We start from the raw sequence: 25,701 nt of genomic DNA, 5'->3' as shown, positions 1-25,701 counted from the left end.
AGGGCGTTTTGTAAGTGCCCAGCCCAGGGGCGATCCCCGGGCGAGTCTCAGAAATGCCTTTTAAAACACTGGTTTTAATGAGTTGGAGCAAATAAGCTATGATTCAAGTCTCACATCCATGCCCACTTCCCCCGGCTCAGTGCTGAACTTACACTCCAGATATTCTGTGTTCATGTTGCTCAGCTTGAAACCCTTAGACTCAAGAGCCTGTCTCCAACTTTCTACTTTCTTTTTACTTTTTTCCTAATGAAATGCGTACCTGTAGTATGTGCTTTTGTCTTATGTGTTGCGAGTTGAGACTTTGAGGCTGAGGAGACTGATGTTAAATGGGAAGTTTTGCTGCTATATAGGGATATAAAGAGCACTGCAGGAATGCTCTGCTTCATTGAAAAAATTCTAATCATTTTGTTCCACACTACACCTTTTAAAGCACACATTGAATTAAAAGATCAATTTTGTATCTTCTTAAAAACAAAAGGGCTTACTGCTATGACTAATTTTATTTGAATTAAAAGATCAATAAGCAATTGCATATAATTTTGGATGGTAGAGCTTGTTAGAACACAAGTGTCAGTCCCCCTTGATAACACTGAACTTATTGAACATCACAATAATATATTGCATATGCATCGGTAAGCTGATATATACAGCTTCCAACAAGATGACAGCCCCTCATAATTGAATAGATGACCATCGCAAAGTTGAAATTCCAGAATATATTGGATAAATAGGGTTTGGTATATCATTAATAAATACATAATTTACACAAGGGCGGAAACACATAAAGAACTCCCAAAATAAAAAAAGGGAGAAAAAAACCCTCACTGCTGTATCAGATATCATTCCTGAGAAGGATAATAAGGAGTGGCAATTAAGTGAAGTTCACTCTTCCTTGCTGCAGTTATTGCAGTAAATTCCGTCATGTCCAAATCCTCAGGTTTGACACCATCAGGGAGTTTCCAGTCAAAATGATAGAGCAATTTAGCTATTGGAAGGTGAACATTTATTAAACCAAATGAAATTCCAGGACACATTCTCCTTCCGACACCAAAAGAAAGATACTCAAAGTTATTCCCCATGAAATCCACAGAGCTCTGCTCAAATCTCTCCGGCTTAAATTCTTCTGCGTCTTCCCAATACTTTGGATCCTTTCCTATTGCCCAAACATTAACCATGACTCTTGTTTTTAATGGGATAGTGTATCCATTGATGTTTGTTTCTTCCCTACACTCTCTTGGAACCAAGAGAGGGAGTGGAGGATGAAGTCTCAAGGTTTCTTTAACAACCTGTTTTAGGTATTTCAACTCCTCAATCTCGTCCTCATCGAATGTTTCTTTTCCTTTGAATGCTTCTCTTATCTCAGCTTGTGCCTTTGCAAACACCCTTGGGTTCCTCATCATTTCTGTCATCGCCCATATTGTTGATGATGTTGAAGTTTCTGTTCCCCCAGTAAGCATGTCCTACATATATCGATACTTAATAAAGTATGAGTTATACATCATCCTTTTCATTTTAAGTGATGGGGTTTGATTGGCTACCAAGTGTAATAAAGAAAGATTTTTAGCACATCACAAAAAGTATCCTCAACACTTGTGGTTTAAATATGTCATGTTATTTCTATAGCTATATATAAAAGCATGTGATTAAGGGTAAAATATAAAGTTTCAAGTTGAAGAGTTTATAAATATAGAAATTTGTGATTCTTTTTGGAACGGATTGAAAATGAAAGAACAGTCATACATGAAAAGGAGTATCAACTAAGCAGTTTATTCCGATAGTACATGCTTTCACAAATTTAATGAACTATTAAGTGCTAAACCATTCAATAATCGATGTCTTGTACCATATTTTTATTCTTTTTTTCTTGACGAACTATTAAGTACTAAACCTTCAATTCTTATACTATCATATTTGATTCACCTTGATATTTTTATCAAAGGTGTGACCTAGTGGTTAATGAAATGGGTTGAGAATCGTGAGGTCTTAGATTTAAATCCCCGTAGAGGAAAAGCACTAGGTGATTTCTTCTCATTTGTCCAAATTTTAATGGACAGAATTATTCAGTACCTATGCTGGTGGGAGGGAGCCGGTATCCTATGAAATTAATCGAGGTGGGGGCAAGCTGACTCGTACACCACGATTATCATATATAATATTTATATTGTTACTCCATATTTGAGGCTAACATAGTTCTAAACTAGTCTTAAGTATTCCATACAAAAGGACCAAAATATAAATTTAAGTTAATTGAAGGTAAAGGGTGATTTGAACTTATAGGATACTTCAATGTTACTATTGATTTATTGACCCCGGTTGCCCTATGGGCAGAACTTCAAGTTTAATAAATGTTACTCCTTGCTTGTCGTATGGATAACACTTTTGACTTTTGACCTTAAAGGTTTGTCCATGAGCAAGCGGGGGTACAAAAATCAAGACCATCAATTTTCAAAGTCATTGCGTGTAATTCTTGAAGGTTAAAAGGGTTAAGTCAGGTTAAATGAAGTAGATGGAGAGGTATGAGGCTTCGGGTTCAAATCAATGGAGACAAAAACATTAAGTTATTTTTTCTCATCTGTCTAAGTCTTGGTGGACCGAGTTACCTGGTAGCTATGCTGGTGGGAGGAAATCATGCACTTGAAATATCCCATACACTGTATGCTGACAATACATTAGTAATGGGTGATGCAAATGAGGTTTAATTAAGATACTTGAGAGTGGTCTTGGTGTTTTGAGGCAACATTGGACTACATATTATAGTTTAGCAAGGGATTATAGAAAAGGTGGAGAAGAAATTAGCCACCATAACCACCCAAGGGTTGTGGCCTAGTGGTCAATGAAGTGGGTGAGAACCATGAGGTCTCAGGTTCAAATCCCAGCGGAGGTAAATACTAGGTGATTTCTTCCTATCTATCCAAGCCTTGGTGGATAGAGTTACCTGATACATGTTGCTGGTGGGAGGTGGCAGGTATCCCGTGGAATTAGTCGAGGTGCGCGCAAGCTGGCCCGGACACCACGGTTATCAAAAAAAAAAAAAAAATTAGCCACCATACCCCTTTTCTCCCTCTTCTTCTTCCATTCCCCCCCCAAACTCAACCCGACATGCGTAGATATTTAGGATATAATGTTTCGATGTTTCTTATATAATGTTACTTTTTTTCTTCTTTCTTAAGTTGTTTCTTATTTAATGAAATTGGAGAAATATTCTTAATACTTAAAATTCTAGATACAGATGTTTCCGTACTTGGCATTTTTGTACCATTTTTATATGAACTTTCTTGCGGATGGAAGCTTAAGTTTGATAACTTTGTGTATCATCACTGGAACTTTAAATAACTGCTGATCTGGGTTAGTTTGTAATGTCCAATTATATACTGCTAGTCATATATTTTGTTTATTATATTATTGTATTTGCTATTCGTTGTCAGATACTACGACGAATCTCCATTGACATGTGGTAGTGGAAAGAAACTCCATTGAAAGCCATTAAAAGTTTCCAGACTTTGAATTCAAAAATAGAGTTTGGTAAAATTATTATTTGCATGGATGGGCTGTTGTTGCAAATGATTGGGAATATCCTTTGGAGTTTAGTTAAAAATTGGAGGTGGTTTTGGTTGGAATTTCAGATTGAATCTAGACGAAGAAACACAAACAAATTGTATATATTTTATATGTCGGGTGTAGAAACACATACAAAATATATACAATTAACATAATTGTATATAAATGATATAAAAATTGTAGTTTTGACCGGATTATGTACAAAAAAATTGTTTTCAAATTGTAGATAGATTGTAAATTTTGACCGAATTTGTATATATTTTGTAAAAAAAACTTTAGGTATGTTATGTAAATAGGAAAATTTAGACAAAATCGGATAAATATATTTAAAATCTCGTATATATACGAAAAAGTCTCTAAATATTACGAGGACCAAAACCAAAATTCATGAACAACTGGGAGACCAAATTTAAACAACCCATGATTTTCTCGATAAGAATAGTTTTAGATTTTTTAGGTGAGCAAGAACACTTACAATCATAACTGCTTTAAACACTCTCCACCTCTAACTCTAAGGTTGCGGGTTTGGAGCTCCCGGGGAGAGGGTAGAAAAAAAATACAAAAAGCTGATAGTTCAAAGACATTGGTAGGAGCTGTAGGAGCTCTGCCCTGAATTCAATGAACGACAATTACAGAGTTAAAAATTCAGGATATATTGGATATTAGGGTGTGGTGTATCATTAAATACATAATTCACACAAGGGCAGAAACACATAAAGAACCAAAAGAAAAAGGAGAAAAAAACCCTCACTGCTGTATCAAATATCTTCTTGAGAAGTATGGTAAGGAGTGGCAATTAAGTAAAGCTCACTCTTCCTTGCTGCGGTTATTGCAGTAAACTCAGTCATGCCCAAATCCTCAGGTTTATCGTACGCAGTCTTACCCTACATTTTTGCAAGAGGCTGTTTCCACAACTCGAACCCGTGACCTCCTGGTCACATGATATCAACTTTACCGGATACGCCAAGACTCCCCTTCTATCTAACTAACAATATATGTCAATTATGTTGGTCGCTTGTAATTCCATTAACGAAAGAAACTCTCTTTACTAGGAGAAATTCGTTTAGCATAACTATTTGACTTGGTTAAAAAAAACCATTAAAGAGGAAACTGTCCCGGTATTCTTTATTATCAAGTCTCAAACTCGAAACCTCTCCTTAAGTGTGAAATGATCTCATTCATTTTATCACAGTACTTGTTGGTAACTAGCTTGTAATTCCATAGAAGTAGTTCTGTTTAATTACTAGGATAGATTTGTTTAGCTCGAAGGTTTGGCTTGGTTATTTTGAAACAAAACGAAAGAAAAGAAAACCCGTGATTTTCTTGGTAATTAATAAGAATAATTTGAAGATTTTCCCTACAAGTAAGAAAACTTACAATCATAACTGCTTTGATGTTGTCATTGATGATTGGGATTTGAAGTTCTCCACTCTCCTTTAGTCTTAGTAGAACATCAACTAGATCTTCACCTCCTAATGCACCATTGCCTGTTTTACCACTTGCAAGATTCTTTTTATGCTCATTCATAACATCCTCAACAATAGCATCTACTCTTTTGTGAGTACTCAAAATTCTACCCCTCATTCCACTTAGCAAATGAAGGATCTTGATTGAAGGGAAAATGTCAGCTACACTAAAGCCACCTGCTAAGGCTAACACTTCGTTTACTACTTCAATGAATTTGAATTTTTCTTGGTCTTTCAACAATTCTCCAAATGCTGTTTTGCAAGTGATGGAGCTCTCATACCATGATATCCTTTTGGTAATGTTTATTGACTCGTTGGGTGTTGATGACTGGATATGTTGCACTAGACGAGAAGACTCGTCGCGCCTAATAGAACTAAAGGAGCGAACGCTCTTTGCACAGAGTAGTTCCAAGACACAAATTATCTCGAGGGACAATAGTTTAGGCCTCGATACAAAAGCGAGGTCATGAGTTTTTAGTACCTCTCGCGCCATGTCAAGAGAAGAAACCACGACTGTAGAAATTTCACCTAGTTGAAGGTGCATGAGATCAGGTCCATATTTTTTGGCCAAGTTTGCAAGTGCATGGTGGGGAAGTCCACCTTCTAATGCCAAGTGATGGACACTTCCTAAAATAGGCAATTTCCATGGACCAGGAGGCAGTTTCTTGTTTAAGGTTTTTGATTTCTTCCATTCCCCTACTAGTAGAAAGAGGAAAAACCTCATAAAGGAATATGAAAATAAAGTTGAATGGAACCTGAAACTCCATTAGATATCCAAATGTTATATATACAACTCTCAAGTTTTGTTTGTAGGCTTTCTTTTGGCCTAATATATAATCCCAATATCAGAGAAAATAATCCACAGGTAAATAGTATATACTTTAGTTCCAAACAAGATTATAATACTAAGATTTGCAAAATGTCTCCAAATTTTGTAATAAAGTAAATGAAAGTTGCATTCGAGATAAAGACATTTTGCCGGACTTATATTTATTTATTATCGCACTCTCATGAAAACAATAAATCATTTGTTAATTAATTTTAATAATAATTTAAACACATGATATCAATAGAATAACGACGAAGACTTTAATATACTGTCCAAGCATGATTAATCATTAAACATTAAATTACAGCCAGCAATGATGTGCAAAATCTTAGGCGAATCTGTAGTTCCTATTTTGTAATAATATGCAGTCTCATAACACACAATAAGTGATGTGGACCTATTGTCATAATTTGACTTATAAATGAGTTTTAACCTAGGTCGATAGGTTTAAATTAATATTTACTAGCTAACCTAACGTGATGGTTACTTTGCATTATTTCTTAGGAATTTTTACATTCCTATACACTATTTTAATCTTTATTACCTTCCCTACTCAAGTTTTAATACAATTACATATTATATACCCAATTACCAATTATGTACATTTTTAGGCATTTAATGATAATAATTAGTATTCCTCCATTAACACCTATTTCCACTCTTCTTCAAAAATCAATCTATATTTTTTCACTCTTCTTCAAAAATCTCTTTCCATTTTTATAGATTCAAGCTCTAAATACTCTACCACACACCTCCATTAACGTCTGTTGCTTGCTTAACTTTCAATAAAGAAAAAAATACTTTCAAAGACCAGCCCTAATTCCAGTAAGAGAGCAGCAATTTCACCATTGACAGCCATTAAAAAGCTTTGAAGCTTTGAATTCGAATTTGAATTTTTAAAAACCATTATTTGTTTGGATTAGGTGTTGTTTCAAACGATTGGGAATATTGTTTAGAGTTTATATCTCATTTTTATAGTGCTTTGGTAAAGATTAGACTTGATTTTGGCTGAATTTCAGATTGAAATTCGAAGAAGAAGAAGAAGAAGAAGAAGAAGAAGAAGAAGAAGAAGAAGAAGAAGACATGGAATACATTATACTTACGAAATTGTAGTAAAGTTGTAGTAAAATTGTAGAAAAATTATATTTTGTTGTTTACATATATTTTTTTATTTAAATATTGTATGAAAGTTGAACAATATTATATAAAAATTATATTTAAGTTGTATGATATTGTAGTTGTATATAACTGGGTAGAAATAACATATGAAAATTGTAGATAAATTGTATAATATATAATTAGTTGTATGAAATTTATTTTTACTATGTATAAATTAGATACAAAATATACAAAAGACATATTGTATAAAAATTGTATTTTAGGTATATGATATTGTAGTTGTATTTAACTATGTAGAAATAATGTATGAAAGTTGTAGATAAGATGTAGATTATTTGTGCTTTTATATTGTGCTTTTAAGCTCTTTGCCTAAACGTGTTAAAACTATTTAAAACATTACTTAATTTCATGAAATACCTTGCAACTTAATTCAGATCGACTTCTCATAAAAGGTAAACTTATCTATCTTCAGCATTACATGCCAGAAGGATTCCATCTTATTTTGTAGGAAAAAGTATAACCATTGTTGAGTATGATTTGTAGAATAATGCCCTCCAAATATATACTATCCAACTAGGGCTGTCCTATTAATTATTACTCATACCTAAAGAAAGTGAAAATCATAGGATATAATTCTTTGGAAATGGGTGCTCTTCTGATTTTGTATTTTGAATAGCAACTTCAACAAGTTCTTAATTGGATAATAATTAAATAGACTTGATGGACAGGGAATAGAGTCTGGTTCCCTTTTAAGGATTAAATTAGAATTTTGGTTTTATCCTGAATCCTGATAAAAAGAACTTGTAAAAAGTTATCCCCAAATATTAACCTAATCTTCCTGTTAATTATAGAAGAATTCTTACTAAATTCCAACATAAAACCGAAGGGTTAAAAAGAAGAAGAAGAAGAAGAAGAAGAAGAAGAAGAAGAAGAAGAAAAATGATTAGAAGAAATAACACAAAATTGTAAGTACTATTAAGACATGGTTACGTGATCAACCAGATGAAAGAGTTGTCCACTGATTTAATCACTAAATTGCTTCAAGGGTGGAATATCCGGAGAGAAAAGGGGAAAGATGAGAGAAAAAAGGAAAAAGGTATAACTAAATCCCTTGATTGAAGGCACTAATAATGAATTGGGAGCCTTTAAGGTGGAATGTATATATTTTGTAAATAAAACTTATTTAGGTCGGGTAATTAACTAAACGTGGACATTTTTGATAATAAAGTTTCAAATAATGTATAGGAAGGTAAAAATCTCTATTTCTTAAACAATATAAATATACCGTATATACGCATGCCCTTTAAAAAATGCTATTATATGTGATATATTTGGTTGAATTTTGCTGCATTAACAATTTGAAATCACTTGATTGAAAATAGAGTTGTCAAACGGGCCGGGCTGGTCCGGTTCTGGACCGGCCTAGATCGATTTTAGCCCGGACTGGACCAACTCGGTAGTAAGGGGCCGGGCAGGGCTGGGTTGGGACGGGGACCGGGCTGTGCCGGATAGTTTTTTGGTACCGGTTAACCGGACCGGTACGACCCGTTATAATCAAGTCACATGGGAACCGATTAACCGGACCAGCCCCGACCGGTTCAATGGCTATTTTTTGATTTTGTTTTTAATTTTATAAAGTTGACGATTGTTATACAAAATACAAAAAAAAAAATAATAAGCCCGGCCCGACCCGATCCATTAGACCCGGAACTGTTCCGGTTAAATTTTGCATTGAGAAAGTCCGGAACCGGTAAACCCGGAAAAATATAATCGGAACCAACCCGGTACGAAACCGGTCGGTTTCCTTTTTCCTCAAACCCTGACCGGCCCGGCCCCTTGACACCTATAATTGAAAGTATTCCCGTGGAGTTCGAATCTTATCAAAATACCTAGAAATTTATGCAAGGTTATTCAAAGCTAATAAAACTTCATTCTCCAGATCTAAACCTATAACCTAAATTAATTTTCAAACCTCCCTTACCACTATACTAATATCTTTTCTTATGTTGAGGAAGGCAATAATTTATATATAACTAATATAAGTAGAGCGTCGTATGGATTCATCTGAAGCTAGTCCTTTAGACACGAAATATAAATTTATATTTAAATATTTACTAAAATTACAATAAATCTATTACATAAAAGAGGGAAGATGGTCGACCAGGGGAATAACTGACATTTCACATATCAATTATCATTTTGCTCAGTCATGTACTTTTAGCGTGCTCATTCTAGGTCTACCATTTCACTATTTCAACGCACCAAGTCTAGAAGCATCACTCTTTCAAAAATAATTTTGCTCTATTCATCTTGTATCTGTCTGTTATGATCTCAATTTTATGGTATGATTTTCTCTCAATTCTTGTTCAAATCTTCTTCTTTTTTTCTCTGCAATCTTCTTTTCTTTCTTTTCTTTTTTGAGACCTCTTAACAGTTACCAATTTAATGGAGGAGTTTTCTTGACTGTTGTTGTTTTCTGGAGACAGAACAAACTATCAACACCTCTGTTAATTGCTTAATGATGGAATGAGTTTTGATATAACTATTTGGACTTATAGTTAGTACTGCTGCATATATTTATGACTTACAGGTAAGTGTTCCCTATTTGGGAATTTTTCCTTTTTCTCTTCGAATTTCATAAATTATATTTGCACCGCTAATTGCAATAGAAGTTTTCGATGTTTATCTTGTGCATTTAGCTCTTTTCTTAACTAATTCTACTTAGGCATATTTTATTTTGAATATCTGGTGCCAAATTTCTTGGTTCTGTCCAGACAACCTCAAAGATGTTCTTTGAGAGATCGCAACATTTTAGAAATCTGAGTGGTCTACAATGAGGTATTGTTCGCGATATTTTCCCTTTTATTCTTCGTCCTCCATCACCGCTGGACTCAATGTAAAAAATAAAATTTATTAAAGTCAATTGTAGTATTTCTTGAGCCTTAGTCTCTTTTTTAAACTGATTTTGCACATGCCTATGCTCATTGACTATTTTGTGTTAATTTGTTAGCAATCAATGGTATTAAAGTACCATTGGAATGCTTAGAACAAGCTGTGTTTCCCAAATGCAGAGGGAGGCGCTGGTTTCAAAAGATTGGAGGATATAGCCAAGACCTTTACTGCTAAAAGGTGGTGGAGGTTGAGGACTCACTATAATCTATGGTCCAAATTCATGATCAATAGATATTGTCAGAGAAGACATCCGATAGCCAAGAAAAAATAATGTGCTGATTCTAGTTGTTGGAGGGAGCTGATGGAGATTAGAAATAGGGTGGAGCCTATGGAGACTGTCTACTGATGATTTTTTCTCTTGCTTAACCGCCTTTGATCTTCTAAGACAAAGAGGTGGACATCATCAAATGTGGAAGGACACTTGGATTAAACGCATACCTTTCAAAATCTCATTCTCAATATGGAGGATCTGGAATAAAAAAATTCCAGTTGATGAAATTATCTTCAGATTTGGGCAACGTCTGGATTCTAAGTGTTCTTGCTGTAGACAGCCACAGGAAGAGACTATTGAACATATTTTCAATACTACTCCCAAAGCTAGAGCAGTATGAACTTTCTTATCCAAGGCTTTAGGTTTTCATTCAAATCCCCAAATCCTCTATATAATAACACTCACATGGAAGAATCAGACAACCTTAAATTTTTATATCAGGACTTTGTATCACATAACACCAGTTTACATCTGCTGGGAAATCTGGAAAGCTATATGTGGAGCAAGATATGGCAGAGGATATCCAACTATGGAGAGAATATGCAGTAAAATTCTCTTCCATCTAAAGATACACTTGAAGTAAATTGGAGCACAAATTGATTTGAAATGGAACTGGTATACTCTTTGCAAGGATCTGGACAGTAGAAGACCTTCTTTAACTATTAAACTTGTCACATGGGAGAAACCTCCAAGTAGCTGGATTAAAGTTAATACAAATGGGAGCAGTAGTTCAGGAAATCAAACAACAGGTATAAGAGGCATTGTAAGGGATACAAATGGAGACTTAATTATGGGTTTTTCTAAAAAGCTTCATTTATGCACTAATAATCAAGCAGAGATTCAGGCTGCTTTATTTGCGATTAACTGGTGCAATCAACAAGGTTATTGTAACATCATTTTGGAGTTAGACTCACTCCTGGTAGTAAATATGATAACTAACAAGAATGGAATTCCTTGGAAATTATCTCAATGGGTGGAGGAGATTAAGGATAGTTTGCAAATTCACCAATACAAAATCCAACATTGTTACAGAGAAGCAAACTCTGTAGCAGATGTTCTCGCTAAAGCTGCAAGTAACATACAAAATGGAGATGCTATTTTTTTCTATAACTGGAAAGACCTTCCAAGGGATGCTAGAGGTTGCTCAAGGATGGATCAAATCCAGATGCCTAATTTTAGGATCAAGAGACAAAGGAAAGGGAATTTCCTGTAAGTCTCCCAATTCTTTTGGAAATTTAACTTCTTTAACCTAGTTTTCTTTGCACTAGGATCTCTCTTTGTTCTTGGAGATGTTACAACATGATGTGGAGATAACATGTATAATTTTGTCATTAAAAATATGTATAAAGTTAGGCATGCCTAACTTACTTGATGTAGATGGAGAGGTAAGGTTTTATATCCCCCTTCTTCATGTGTTCTCGTTTTAGATGCTAATATATAGGTTTGGGGTTATGCCTAAACCCCCACCGGCAAGGTGAGTTTTAATTTTAAAAAATGGTATTAAAGGAACTCAATGAGAATAGGAAAAGGCTTTGTGAACTAAACACTCAAAGGACAATAAGGCATTTATGTTCTGTCAATTATTTTGATTGCTTTTTATGGTAATGTCTTTTCTATTTTTCTGAGTAGAGATTGGCACTTTGGACTATGTCATTGTGTACGGTTAGAACCGATTGAATCAATCGTATGGACTGATCGAGACGGTAATACTTCGATCAAAAGGTATCTACGTAAGGTCAGGTCAGGTCAAGGTCCGAAGAAAGGGCTTCAGGATTCGAGCTCCAATTCCGATCAAGGATCAGTTCGGTATCATTATCGGGCCCATGACTAAATCGAACCACGAGGCAAAAGGTTGTCGGAGACGCACAGACCGACCAACACCCACCCCGAATATCAAGACTCCGAGTCAGGATCGAGCTCGAGTCAAGGCTAATGGCTTGACCCGATATCGAGTTCGAGTCAGTATCGAAGCTCACATACAAGACCGTTACAGCCGCACTAAGGGAGAGAATCCTGACGGGAAGTAGGAAAAAGACAATACATCATGGGCTCTCCACTACGTATTTTTTATTGTATATAAAGTAGGATCCCTCTACTATAAGAGGGGGATAGATTGTAAGCAGAAGGGCAGGGTAACAAAAGATTTTCTTTCATATTGAAAGATATCCTCTTGTGCTTATTTCCCTTTATCTTATTCGTTCTTCTTCTCATTATTCTCATTCTCATAGTCAAGAATACACGTATTTCTATTTCTCTATACGATTTGTATCAAATTATATCATATATCCTTAGAACCATATACAAATTTAACTCTATCCTATTTTTCGGGTAAATAGTTTGACGCCCACCGTGGGACTAAGGATAACAGTGGTTGTTTGATACAAATCTACAATACACACTAGTTTACAACTTCAAATCAACAATGGCAAACCCTCGATTGATGGCTTTACCTATCGACCACGAAGCCGGCCTTCAAGATGAAACTAACAACTTGACACCCAGGACCGGAAGGCGAATTAACGATGTCACCGAAGCTCGAGTCGAAGTACTGCTAAATGTCAATTCATAAGTGTCTCTTGAGGCGAACCAACGTTCCGAACCGAAAAAAAAGCATTTAAGGCGGTACTCGATCCGTAGCTCGAGACACCCATAACGTGGAGGAGATCGGAGTCAGCTTACAGTTGATCTTCGAGATGTTACAAGCCCAGCAAATAGAGATAGCTCAGTTATAGAGCCAAACTCAGGTACAAAGCAGGCCGGAGCCCAATCCTCTTAGAGAAATCACCCACAGAACGAAACCAGCCATAGTGAAGTCAAATGAGCAAGAATCGAGGACTACTCCCGAAATTACTAAATTGCTCGAGAAACTCACAAAACGAGTCGAAGCCAACGATAAAAAAGTAGAAACATATAATTCCAGGGTCGATCAGATCCTGGGAGCTCCACCAATGATAAAAGGGCTAGATTCGAAAAAATTCATTCAAAAGTCTTTTCCCTCGAGTGCAGCCCCAAAACCAATCCCCAAAAAATTTTGTATGCCCAAAATACCCAAATATAATGGAACGACCGACCCCAACGAGCACGTCACTTCTTACACGTGTGCCATCAAGGGCAATGATTTGGAAGATGATGAGATCGAATATGTATTATTGAAAAAATTCGGCGAAACCCTGTCAAAGAGGGCAATGGTATGGTATCATAATTTACCATCTAACTCTATTGATTCTTTTGCTATGCTTGCAGATTGCTTCGTAAAATCACATGCCGGAGCCATAAAGGTCGAAACCAGAAAGTCGGACATGTTCAAGGTAGTACAAAAGGATAACGAGATGCTAAGGGAGTTCGTATCTCGTTTTCAAATGGAGCGAATGGATCTGCCACCAGTCACAGACGATTGGGTTGTTCAGGCTTTCACTCAAGGTTTAAACGAGCGGAGCTCGATGGCTTCACGACGGCTGGAGTAGAATCTGATCGAGTACCCAGCTATTACTTGGACCGATGTGCACAATCGATATCAATCCAAAATAAGAGTTGAAGGTATCTAGTTGATTTCTAGGTCCGTTACGAAAAGAACTACCAAGCAAAGGTCGACCAGAGATCGATACCAGCCATATAGCGGAAACTATACTACTGCTGAGTATTCGAGGCCTCTTTAAAATCAACCTCGTATACTGGGGGGCTTTATCATTGAACACATCTGTGATGATTATCAAGTTCAGTGCAAAGGAAATTACTTCGTTATTTCATGACAAACAGTGTCTCAAAAGGAAATGTTGTAAGAGCCAAATGGTTCAAAACGAACCATGCTTATGTAGTTGGCCCGATCCCTGACGCAAAACATGAACACATGTATAATGACTTGCAAAGAAATCCCTCTTCTTTACCGATATTCTATGTTCGAGAGTTATTATGCAAACATGATGGAGTTCGAGCAAGCGCTCACTCGACCATTACGCCTACAGGCTACATTATTTCGAGTTCGAATCATTCACTCGACTACTAAGCCTACGGGCTACTTTTATTTCGAGTTCGAGCAAGCACTCACTCGACTATTACGCCTACAGGCTACATTGTATCAAGTTCGAATCATTTACTCGACTGCTAAGCCTACGGGCTACTTTTATTTCAAGTTCGAGCAAGCACTCACTCGACCATTAAGCCTTTGGGCTACTTTGACCATTACGCCTACGGGCTATATTATTTCGAGTTCGAATCATTCACTCGACTACTAAGACTACGGGCTACTTTTATTTTCGAGTTCGAGCAAGCGCTCACTCTACCATTTCGCCTACGGGCTACATTACATCGAGTTCGAATCATTCACTCGACTACTAAGCCTACGGGCTACTTTTATTTCGAGTTCGAGCAAGCACTCACTCGACTATTATGCCTACGGGCTACTTTGCATCGAGTTTGAATCATTCACTCGACTGCTAAGCCTACGGGCTACTTTTATTTCGAGTTCGAGCAAGCACTCACTCGACCATTAAGCCTAAGAACTACTTTGACCACTACTCCTACGGGCTACATTATTTCGAGTTCGAATCATTCACTCGACTACTAAGCCTATGGGCTATTATTTTCGAGTTCGAGCAAGCGCTCACTCGACCATTAAGCCTACGAGCTATATTACATCGAGTTCGAATCATTCACTCGACTACTAAGCCTACGTGCTACTTTTTTTCGAGTTCAAGCAAGCACTCACTCGACCATTACGCCTACGGGCTACATTATTTCGAGTTCGAATCATTCACTCGACTACTAAGCCTACGGGCTACTTTTATGTCGAGTTCGAGCAAGCACTCACTCGACCATTGCGCCTACTGGCTACATTATTTCGAGCAAAACTACTCATTTCTTCGAATTCAAATGAACACTTGACTATTTAAAGTTGAAGTATGTTCAAGCCCGATAAAGCAAAGGGAACTACCCACAAGGCCCGAAGGCAACAAAGATTAAAATTCAAACTATCTATTTAGCTTAAAAGGCTATTTTGCCTCAAGAGGAAGAAAGATTTATATTTAAATCTTTTTTGTACAGAGGCGGCTACTCTGCCAAAAGAAAGTTCTTTATACAAAAATCGAAAGCAGTATCGAAAGAATGCAGCAAACGACCTAAGGCCTTAGATGACTCAATCTTCATCGGAGGCCGTATTCTCGGCATCGTCCTCATCTTCAGACTCCCCCGAGTCATCGGAGTCCTCCTCAGGAAAGGCCAACCTCCGAGCTTTGTTCTCCTCCGCCCTGACGACTTCAATCTCAGCCTCAATATCGAATCCCTGAGCTCTGACCACCTCGAGAGCCTCTCTCCGAGCTTGCCATTTTGCATGTTAGACCATACTCTCAGCTTTGGCTTGGTTAACCTCGACATCGATCCTGAACTGAGCCACTTTGACATCAGCTCTTTTATTGGCCTCGATCACCTCAGATCTGGCCACTTCAAATTCTTTGGCCAAATCTGCTTTATCTGAAGTGGCCAAATCCAACCAATGCTGAAGCTCTTTCATCTTTTCGATCAGCCCCAAAGCATTTTCTTTCGCGGATCGAAGTTGGGCATCATACAGCTCCAACTAAGCTTCGACGGCTTCCTTTTTCGATGCAAGGATATCCATACACTTTTTAAATTCTTCTGCCTCGGCCAGTAGCACATCTACCTGTGAGTTAAGCCGTCCAATCTGCTCGATCCTCTGCCGAACCTGCAAAATCGAATCATTAGTGGTTATCTCATTTTCATCTTCACTATCATGGAATATTCGAAATACCTGCTCAGCCATCTCCTCATGCTCTTCCCGAGCCGCTGTCAAATCTGCTCGAAGTTTTTTACTAAGGATCTTGTACGAGTCACTCTTCTCAGTGAGGCTCCGAACCTCGGCATCATGCTCCTCCCGGATTCGAAGAAAGGCCTCGTGATGCAACACCGAAGCCTGCAAACAAAAGAAGAAACATTAGAATTACCTACAACTCTATGTAAAAGAAGTAGCAAAAATGCCATTAGAGTTACCCGATTCAAAGCATGTTGGGCCTCATTGAAGAGACAGGCGGGCCTCACCGCATTCATCACTGATTGATCTTCTTCAGTCACCAAGGACCGAAGGTAGTTGGCAATCCCCACAGGGGAAGAAAAAATTCGGGTATCCGCTGGTACGGAGAGCACTATCTTCCGTCTTCGGTCGGGATCGATACTCGGGGCCAAAAATTGGTCCACCAGTTTATGAATCGATGAGGGCTCGGTAGAACCCGACCACGACATTTTTTTGGGTACCGGCATTCCACCAAAACCAGTAACCTCCTCCGAGGCACCTGACTCGAGCCCCTCCAGAAAACCATGGATATCGGTGGACTCCTAGATACCCTCATAGGACCGATCCTCTAACAGGACGGCCTCTCAAATCATGGCATCCGAAATCTGAGGGGATCCGCCAATGTCAACTATCCCGAACTCATCCCTTGAAATATCTTCTACTGCCCGAGAAGATCCACCATCGGTGTCCTTTTCAATCATCTTAGTTCGAGAAGGGATAATCTCGGCTTCTTCTTGTTCTGGGATTATGGCCAAGGTTCCCTGATTTGCTTCCACCAAATTGGAAGACTGTTGGATCACAACATTATCTCGTACGCAGGCTAAATTCTCCTCTCTTTCTTCGGGCTCGTCCCTTAAATGGTGGGACACTTCCGAAGACATAACACCAGAGCCCCCCTTCAGCTTTCGAGATCTCTTAGCCGGTTTCTTCTTTTTCGAGCTCGGGGAGCCCGATACATCTTTTCTCTTCCTTTCTTTTACCTGCTTCAGAACAAGAACTTCTTCGCCACCAGATGGGGGCCTCATGACTACATCTTTCCCGAGTCCTACAAAGGGAAGAGGGAGATTTACCATACAAACCGATAAAGAGACAAATCGACAAAAAGATTTACCATGACTGCGGACCTTCCATCGACCCTTTGATAATTTGACCCAAGCACGCTCAGAGTACGGTCTCTGACAACCACCAGACTTTCGACCCATTGTCTAAGATCCGGGATCGGTTTCGGCATTCGAGCTACGACTGTGATAAGGAAAGAAAAATGGATCAACGAAATAAAAGGCAATCACAAAATCAAAACGGGCAAAGAGAAACATTCACTCACGGCTCATATTCCATTTCTCGGGAAATGGCAAGTCATTGGCAGGGATCAGGTCCGAGGTTTTAATTCGAACAAAATGGCCCATCCAACCCCGATCCCGGGTCTCGTATATGCTCGAGAATGGCGCTTTTGTCGCTCGACAAGCAAGCTTGATCAACCCTCCTCGATAGAGTCGGAGACTGTAAAGGCGCATAAGATGATCGAGGGTGAAAATACGCCCCTCGACCTTGCTCGAGAAAAATCAAAGAAGAATCACTATCCTCCAAAAGGAAGGGTGGATTTGGCCGAGGGTCACATCGTACCTCTTACAAAAGGCAACGATGACAAGGTCTAAAGGTCCCAACGTGAAAAGATAAGTGTAAATACTTAAGAACCCTTCGACGGGGGTAGTAATTGATTCATCAGGCGATGGGATTACTACGAGTTTATTATCCCAGTTGCATTCTTGTATGACTTTATCGAGAACTTATTCGGTAATTGAACATTGATACCTCGACATCGGCTCACACCGACCCGGTATCGGAGAAGGCTTTTCAATTTTAAAATCGCTCACAGTCGAACACCCTACCGGAATGAATTCCTTAGGGCGGGGCTCTTCCACATCCCTGCCACCAGCAGGTCGAGATGAAGAAGCGGTCTCCTTTTGTGGAATAGGTTTAGACATTTTTGCCATTTAAAATTTTGTGAACAAAAGAACGGAAGTATTTGGTGTTTTAAGAAAGAGTTTACAGTAAAACTCACAGATTTACAGGCAGAAAACTCAGAAGAGAAGAAAAGAAACATAGAAAATTTGGAAGATTGAAGACGTAAAAGTATGAATGATGGAAGGAAAGGTTATTTATAGATTAAAGCAATGACGCTTCAATATCAGAGGTGGCCGACCACCGTCTGACACATTAATTGCCTTGGTAAAACCAAACCGATGGGACAGCTATCGCATACGTCATGGTCGGGATCGGTGTAAGCGTCAGTATATATCTGATCGAGCTGTTGGGAAATTATATCGTTTCTCGCCATATTCTTTTTTGAGAAACGAGGGGACAATCTGTGTACGGTCAGAACCGATTGAGTTAGTCGTACGGACTGATCGAGACGGCAATACTTCGATCGAAAGGTATCTACGTAAGGTCAGGTCGAGGTCCGAAGAAAGGGCTTCAGGATTCGAGCTCCAAGTCCGATCAAGGATCAGTTCGGTATCATTATCGGGCCCATAACCAAATCGATCCACGAGGCAAAAGGTTGCGGAGATGCACAAACCGACCAATACCCACCCCGATTATCAAGACTTCGAGTCAGGATCGAGCTCGAGTCAAGGCCAATGGCTCGACCCGATATCGAGTTCGAGTCAGTATCGAAGCTCACAGACAAGACCGTTACAGCCGCACTAAGGGAGAGAATCCTGATGGGTAGTAGGAAAAAGACAATACATCATGGGCTTTCCACTACGTATTTTTTAATGTATATAAAGTAGGATCCCTCTACTATAAGAGGGGGATGGATTGTAAATAGAAAAGCAGGGTAACAAAAGATTTTTTCTCATATTGAAAGATATCCCCTTGTGCTTATTTCCCTTTATCTTATTCGTTCTTCTTCTCATTATTCTTATAGTCAAGAATACACGTATTTCTATTTCTCTATACGATTTGTATCAAATTATATCATATATCCTTAGAACCATACACAAATTTAACTCTATCCTATTTTTCGGGTAAACAGTCGTTTTGTGGCATATTATGATCAATATATATAATGCACTACATAATAATATAAATTTAAAGTGGATATTTATTTTTGCTCAATTTTAATATGTCCAAGTTTAATCAATCTTCTCTTATTTTAATGGAAAAATTAAGTTATACTCTTTGAATTGTTTTTTATTGTGGATGGAGGAATTAATTAAAATGGTTAGCTAAGTTATGGAAATAATGTAGCGAAGTCACTTTTGTATTTTATGAGATTTATTTTTCATATTGTGCTTGTTTACTAAAAAGCACGGCTAAAGCATGGTTGTGAATTTCTTATCCTTATATATGTCAATAACTAACTGATCACACAGATTATGACAAGATGGTTGAAGAAGCTAACGTCACATCCTTTAGAATGTTTAAGTTTCTTGCTATTAACAACTTTAGATTTTATTTATTTATTTATTTATTATTATTATTATTATTATTATTATTATTATTATTATTATTATTATTATTATTATTATTATTATTATTATTATTATTAATTTAGGGATTATTATTTCCTGTATTAGGTTGACGAATTATGGATTAGTTTCACAAGCTATTAGTCGTTCCAAGAGATAATCTCAATTATCATAGATATGTCAAACCCAAAAATTATATTCCCTCTGCTTCTGGTCCTTAACCACCCAAAGCTGCTAAGATATTTTCAATTGAAACTTTTATTTTTATATTTCTTCTTTCAAGATACTAAAGTACATTCCATTTTTTCCGGTTTGTTCTTAAAAGTTCTTATTGCGTGGTGGAAGCAAGAAGAGAGCAAGAAGGGTACAACTTCAAATTTAGACAAAGAAGTGCCAAAAGCACCATATCTATAGGTGATAAGTCTGTTTTACCAATTAAAGAGATTTATCTGTTATCTTCCATTTTACTTATATACATTATGGGATTTTAATTTAATTTTTGTCTGTTTGGTGTATATATTATTCTACTGGAAGATCTGAAAAGTATTATTGTATACAGTCGAAATCGGACATACCCGATTTCGTTGGAAAGGGAGTTGCTCCGAGGGTAACTTCATAATAGAACGGGCTCGAGCTCGAAGATAGAACATCGAGCTTAGAGATCGAAGTGTCCATTGAGATCGAGGCCAGCAACAATCGAGATCAAACATGACTGACATCGAGTAAGACGTAATAACATAATGGAGAGATATCAGTAACCGGTCGAAGATCACGGCGAAAATCCCGAAACAGATTAAATCAAAGCGGTTATTAGTGTGAATCATGGGATCTACTTCTGTTATGAGAGTTTTACCTTATTTAGGATCTCTCTATTATATAAAGAGGGATCCCATTCACTTGTAAGAGGGACAATTATTATTCACTTATAAGAATATACACATACGTTGTTTTCTTTGTTTATCATTGTTCATCGCTGTTTGTTCCATCCTTTACTGTTCTTATTAACTAATCTCGAGACTATCTCGAATCGAGGTCGAGGTATTGTTTGCAGACCGGTTTGATTTATTTTATTGTCCAATTTATTTATTTAACTCGTTGTTTATCAATTGGTACTGTGTTAAATCACATATCCTTAAAATCACAATATAAGTTTAATTGTTACTCAATTTTTAGGATAAACAGTTTGGCGCCCACCGTGGGGCTAAGGATAATAGTGATTGTTCAGTACTGATTCTAGTAAAACACACTATTTTACGCTTGTTTTTGTCAAGTATCTTTGCTTTCAGGATAAAACATGTCAAACTCACAAAACACATCCATACACGGTGACAATGGCCTCAGATTCTACGGTGAAAACGAAAATGTGATTGCTCTAGGAGTCGAGGTTCCACAAGCTAATCTCGGGGGAGCACCGGTTGCCAACCAAGTCGATGTCAGTTCGTACGTTTCTCTAAATGTGGACCTAGGCACAAATCTCGATGGGAGTGTACGCAGAGAAGGCCGAAATAGTGAACAAGAAACACAAGGCAGAAGAGACGAAGGAGTCAGTCTCCAAGTGATATTCGAGATGCTTCAGGCTCAGCAAGCCGCTATTGCTCAGTTACAAAATCAACATAGAGCTCCGAATAGGGTCGAGCCAGAAATTACTCGACGTACCGAGCTAGTACCGGAAAGGTAAAATGGTAACGAATCAGGGACTGATCCTGCGGTAATGAAAATGCTCGAGGAGCTCACCAAAAGAATTGAATCAGAGGAGAATAGAATCGAAGCCAACGATAAAAAAGTGGAGACATACAACTCTCAAGTTGATCAGATACCGGGGGTACCACCAATCTTGAAATGGATGGATTCGAAGAAGTTTGTACAAAAGCCGTTTCCTCAAAGTGCGGCTCCGAAGCCTATTCCAAAGAAATTTCGTATGCCAGACATGCCCAAATATAATGGAACTACCGATCCCAACGAGCATGTTACCTCGTATACATGCACCATCAAGGGTAACGATTTAGAAGATGATGAAATTGAATCTGTGCTGTTGAAAAAATTCGGAGAGACCCTTTCGAAGGGAGAAATGATTTGGTATCATAATCTGCCACCAAAATCCATCGACTCATTTGCCATGTTAGCAGATTCTTTCATAAAGGCACACGCCGGGGCCATAAAGGTCGCAACGAGGAAATCAGACCTTTTCAAAGTAAGACAAAGGGATAATGAAATGCTGAGGGAGTTCGTGTCCCGATTTCAAGTGGAACGCATGGAGTTACCACCGGTCACAGATTATTGGGTCGTTCAAGCTTTCACCCAAGGGTTGAACGAGCGGAGTTCGATAGCATCACGTCAGTTGAAACAAAATTTGATCAATTATCCAGCTGTAACTTGGGCAGATGTGCACAATCGATATCAATCGAAGATCAGGGTCGAGGACGACCAATTAGGAGCCCCTTCCGGTTCAGATGTTCAGTACATCCAAACAGGTCGGCAGTTAAAAACCAGAGGGACATCGACCGGGATCTAAGATCGAACAAATACCGATATCAACCATATACCGCAGATCGAAGGAACAATAGTTCAGGACACAATTCCGCCCGGAACGATCGAAGAAGTGATCGAAGACAGAATTCTCGGGGACTTATGATAAAAAGTGGTTTCGACAAGTATGTCGATCCTACAGAGGCACCTCGGTTATCGGAATATAACTTTAGCATCGATGCATCGGGCATTGTATCGGCAATCGGAAGGATCAAAGATACTAGGTGGCCCAGACCCATAGAAACTGATGCTTCCCAAAGAAACCCAAATTTGATATGCAAGTATCATGGCACGCATGATCACAAGACCGAGGATTGCAGGCAATTAAGGGAGGAAGTAGCCTGTCTATTCAATGAGGGCCACCTTCGAGAGTTCCTCAGCGATCAAGCCAAGAATCATTTCAGAGAAAGGGACGCCAATAGGAAAAATAAACAGAAGGAACCCCAAATGGGCTGTCGAACTCAGTGGGTACGATATCGAATATCAACTCCGGACGGCCATCAAGTCTCAAATTTTAGCAGACTTCGTGGCCGATTTCACGCCAACCCTCATACCCGAAGTTGAAAAGGAACTCTTGTTAAAATCGGGTACATCATCGATGGTATAGACCCTCTTCACAGACGGTACTTCGAATGTGAAGGGGTCCAGGCTAGGCATCTATTTGAAGCCGCCCACATGTAGAACTATTAGGAAATCTATCAAAACTTCTAGGTTGACTAACAATGAGGCCGAGTATGAGGCCATGATTGCAGGTCTCGAGTTAGCTAGAAGCTTGGGAGCAGAAGCCATTGAAGCCAAGTGTGACTCTTTACTGGTGGTGAACCAAGTAAACAAAACCTTTGAAGTTCGAGAGGATAGAATGTAAAGGTATTTGGACAAGCTGTAGGTAACCTTGCACCGTTTCAAGGAATGGACTTTACAACATGTACCTAGAGAACAAAACAGTGAGGCTGATGCACTTGCAAATTTGGGGTCATCGGTCGAGGAAGATGAGATCAGCTCGGGGACTGTCGTTCAACTCTTGAGATACGTGATCGAGGAAGGTCATGCCGAGATAACTCTACAAGCTTAACTTGGGATTGGAGGAATAAATATATTGAATACTTGAAGAATGGAAAGCTCCCATCGGACCCTAAAGAGTCGAGGGCCCTACAAACCAAAGCTGCTCGATTCACATTGGCTGAAGATTATACAGAAAGACATTCGATGGACCATTGGCAGTATGCTTAGGACCAGGAGACACCGATTATGTTTTACGAGAGGTCCATGAAAGCACTTGTGGGAACCACTCCGACGCCGAATCACTGATTCACAAAATCATTAGAGCAGGATACTATTGGGATAGCATGGAAAATGACACTCAGGAGTTTGTTCGAAAATATGATAAATGTCAAAGGTTTGCACCGATGATCCATCAGCCTAGAGAATAACTTCATTCAGTCCTATCCCCATAGCCATTCATGAAATGGGGGATAGATATCGTCGGCCCTCTCCATCGGCCCCAGGTAAAGCTAAGTTCATTTTATTTATAACTGACTATTTTTCTAAATGGGTTGAAGCACATGTGTTCGAGAAAGTAATAGAGAAAGAGGTTATAGACTTCATCTGGGATCACATCATATGCCAATTTGGGATACCTGCCGAAATAGTGTGTGACAATGGAAAATAATTTATCGGCGGCAAAATGACGAAATTCCTCGAAGACTACAAAATAAAAAGAATATTATCAACGCCGTACCACCCTAGTGGGAACGGACAGGCCGAATCGACGAACAAGACTATCATTCAAAACCTAAAGAAAAGGTTGAACGAAGCTAAGGGGAAATGGAGAGAAATTCTACCCGAAGTCCTTTGGGCATATCGAACAACATCAAAGTCCAGTATGGGGGAAACCCTTATCTCCTTAGTATATGGCTCTGAATCCTTGATTCCAGTCGAAGTTGGAGAACCCAGTGCTAGGTTTCGACATATAATAGATGAATCGAATCATGAGGCTATGAATACTAGCCTCGAATTATTGGATGAAAAATGAGAAGCTGCACTCATTCGAATAGCTACACAAAAGCAACGAATCGAAAGATACTACAATAGGATAACCAACCTTCGCCACTTCAGAGTCGGGGACTTAGTCCTGAGGAAAGTCACCATCAACACTCGAGATCCTAATGAAGGAAAGCTCGGCCCAAATTGGGAGGGACCCTACCAAGTCCTCGACATCGTCGGAAAGGGATCTTATAACCTCGGCACGATGGCGAACAACTGCCAAATAATTGGAACATATCGCTTCTTAAACGATATTATTGCTAAGATGTTCGATCGAAGACATCAAGACCTCAGGTTGTAAAGCACGCGTTACACTCTTTTTCCCTTAGATCGGTTTTTATCCCAAGTAGGTTTTTCCGGCGAGGTTTTTAACGAGGCAACAATTATGTGCTACCCGAGGACAATTCAACAGTATCCAAGGCTCCTTTACAATCAACCTCTAATACTGGGGGGCATCACCCTCGGATGTTACACTTTCGAGAAAAATACTTCGTGTCAAAGGGTCTCGATAGGGAAACTTTGTAATGGGCCAAATGGTCGAATGAACCGTATCCATATTGATTAGTCGAGCCCCGATGGCAAAACATGTACGCATATATAAATTATACAAAGAAGCATTCTTTCTATACCAAACATCTTGTGTCTCAAAGAAAATTTTCTACTATACAAGCTCCATACTTATGATTTTGTGAGAAATAGCTCAAGGGCCAAGTGCAAATATACCTCATACACTCGAGGACTGCCGTCGACGATCGACATATTCGAGTAATCTAAACTCAAATTCATATGACCTCAAAGAGGCACCCCTCGATGTATAGGCCAAGGACATCATTCTCGGGGACTAACACTTCGAACAAGTTCGAAGTGTTATTGGGAAATAAGCCCAAGGGACATACCCAAATGCTACGGCCAAATTAAGGCGGATCGGAGACGTCCGAATCCCGCAATAAAAATTAGCCTTCGAATTCTTTGAAAAACCGATTAAAAAAGGTTACCCTCGGGAAGTAATCAAAAGGGCTTCAATAAAATCAGCCCTCAAAAAGCCTTAAGAGGTATCAAATTATCTTAACACAAATGTGCAAAGGCACAAAAAGCAAAGGGGTTTCAATCGATATCGAACCCTCAAAACCCCCAATAGGTAAAGAATACGTGTTAAGGCATAAAGAAATTTTTTACTAAGTCTTCTAAGCCGAAAAAGAGAGAAAATAGCCATCTTTTAGAGGCCATATCGGCCCAATCTAAAGAGCCTAAGGGCCAATACACTTAGAGTTTGAGATTTTGTTCTCACTCAATTCGGACCTAAGGGTTCCGCTATTCCGAGCTCAAATAAAACTGACTTGAATATAGCTCGAGGATTCATCATTATTTGATATAAAACCTTAAGGGGTTTGTTACTGTGAGTTCGAAACTTATTCGAACTCGGCTATAAAAACAGTACAATTACGGCTTTGATCAAGCCATCTGAAATCAAAATCCTGAACATATTGTTGAGCTTGGGGACTCTCCCTCGCTTAACTAAAAAACCTAAGGGTTTGTTCTACTCTGAGTTCGAGCTATTGCTCACTCGATTATAGAGGCTACAACAACCCGATTGCAACAAAGTTTTCACAAGGCAAAGGCAAAATATAATTTATCATAAATCAGAAATCGGAGACGAAACAGAA

At 38.6% G+C, this 25,701-nt stretch overlaps 1 protein-coding gene across 1 annotated transcript; it reads right to left on the bottom strand.

Annotated features, from left to right (window-relative positions):
• Nucleotides 1-702: 702 nt before the first annotated feature.
• LOC107815168 (premnaspirodiene oxygenase-like) lies at nucleotides 703-5,836 on the bottom strand. Its single transcript, XM_016640682.2, has 2 exons — nucleotides 4,936-5,836; nucleotides 703-1,460 (listed from the first exon to the last, which is right to left on the bottom strand). The coding sequence occupies exons 1-2, from the start codon at nucleotides 5,746-5,748 to the stop codon at nucleotides 840-842; spliced, it is 1,434 nt and encodes a 477-aa protein (XP_016496168.2). The 5' UTR covers nucleotides 5,749-5,836; the 3' UTR covers nucleotides 703-839.
• Between the last annotated feature and the right edge of the window lie 19,865 nt (nucleotides 5,837-25,701).

Source organism: Nicotiana tabacum, chromosome 24 (assembly GCF_000715075.1).
Source record: "Nicotiana tabacum cultivar K326 chromosome 24, ASM71507v2, whole genome shotgun sequence".
Taxonomy (NCBI): Eukaryota; Viridiplantae; Streptophyta; class Magnoliopsida; order Solanales; family Solanaceae; genus Nicotiana; species Nicotiana tabacum.
This window is presented reverse-complemented; position numbering and strand designations above follow the sequence as displayed.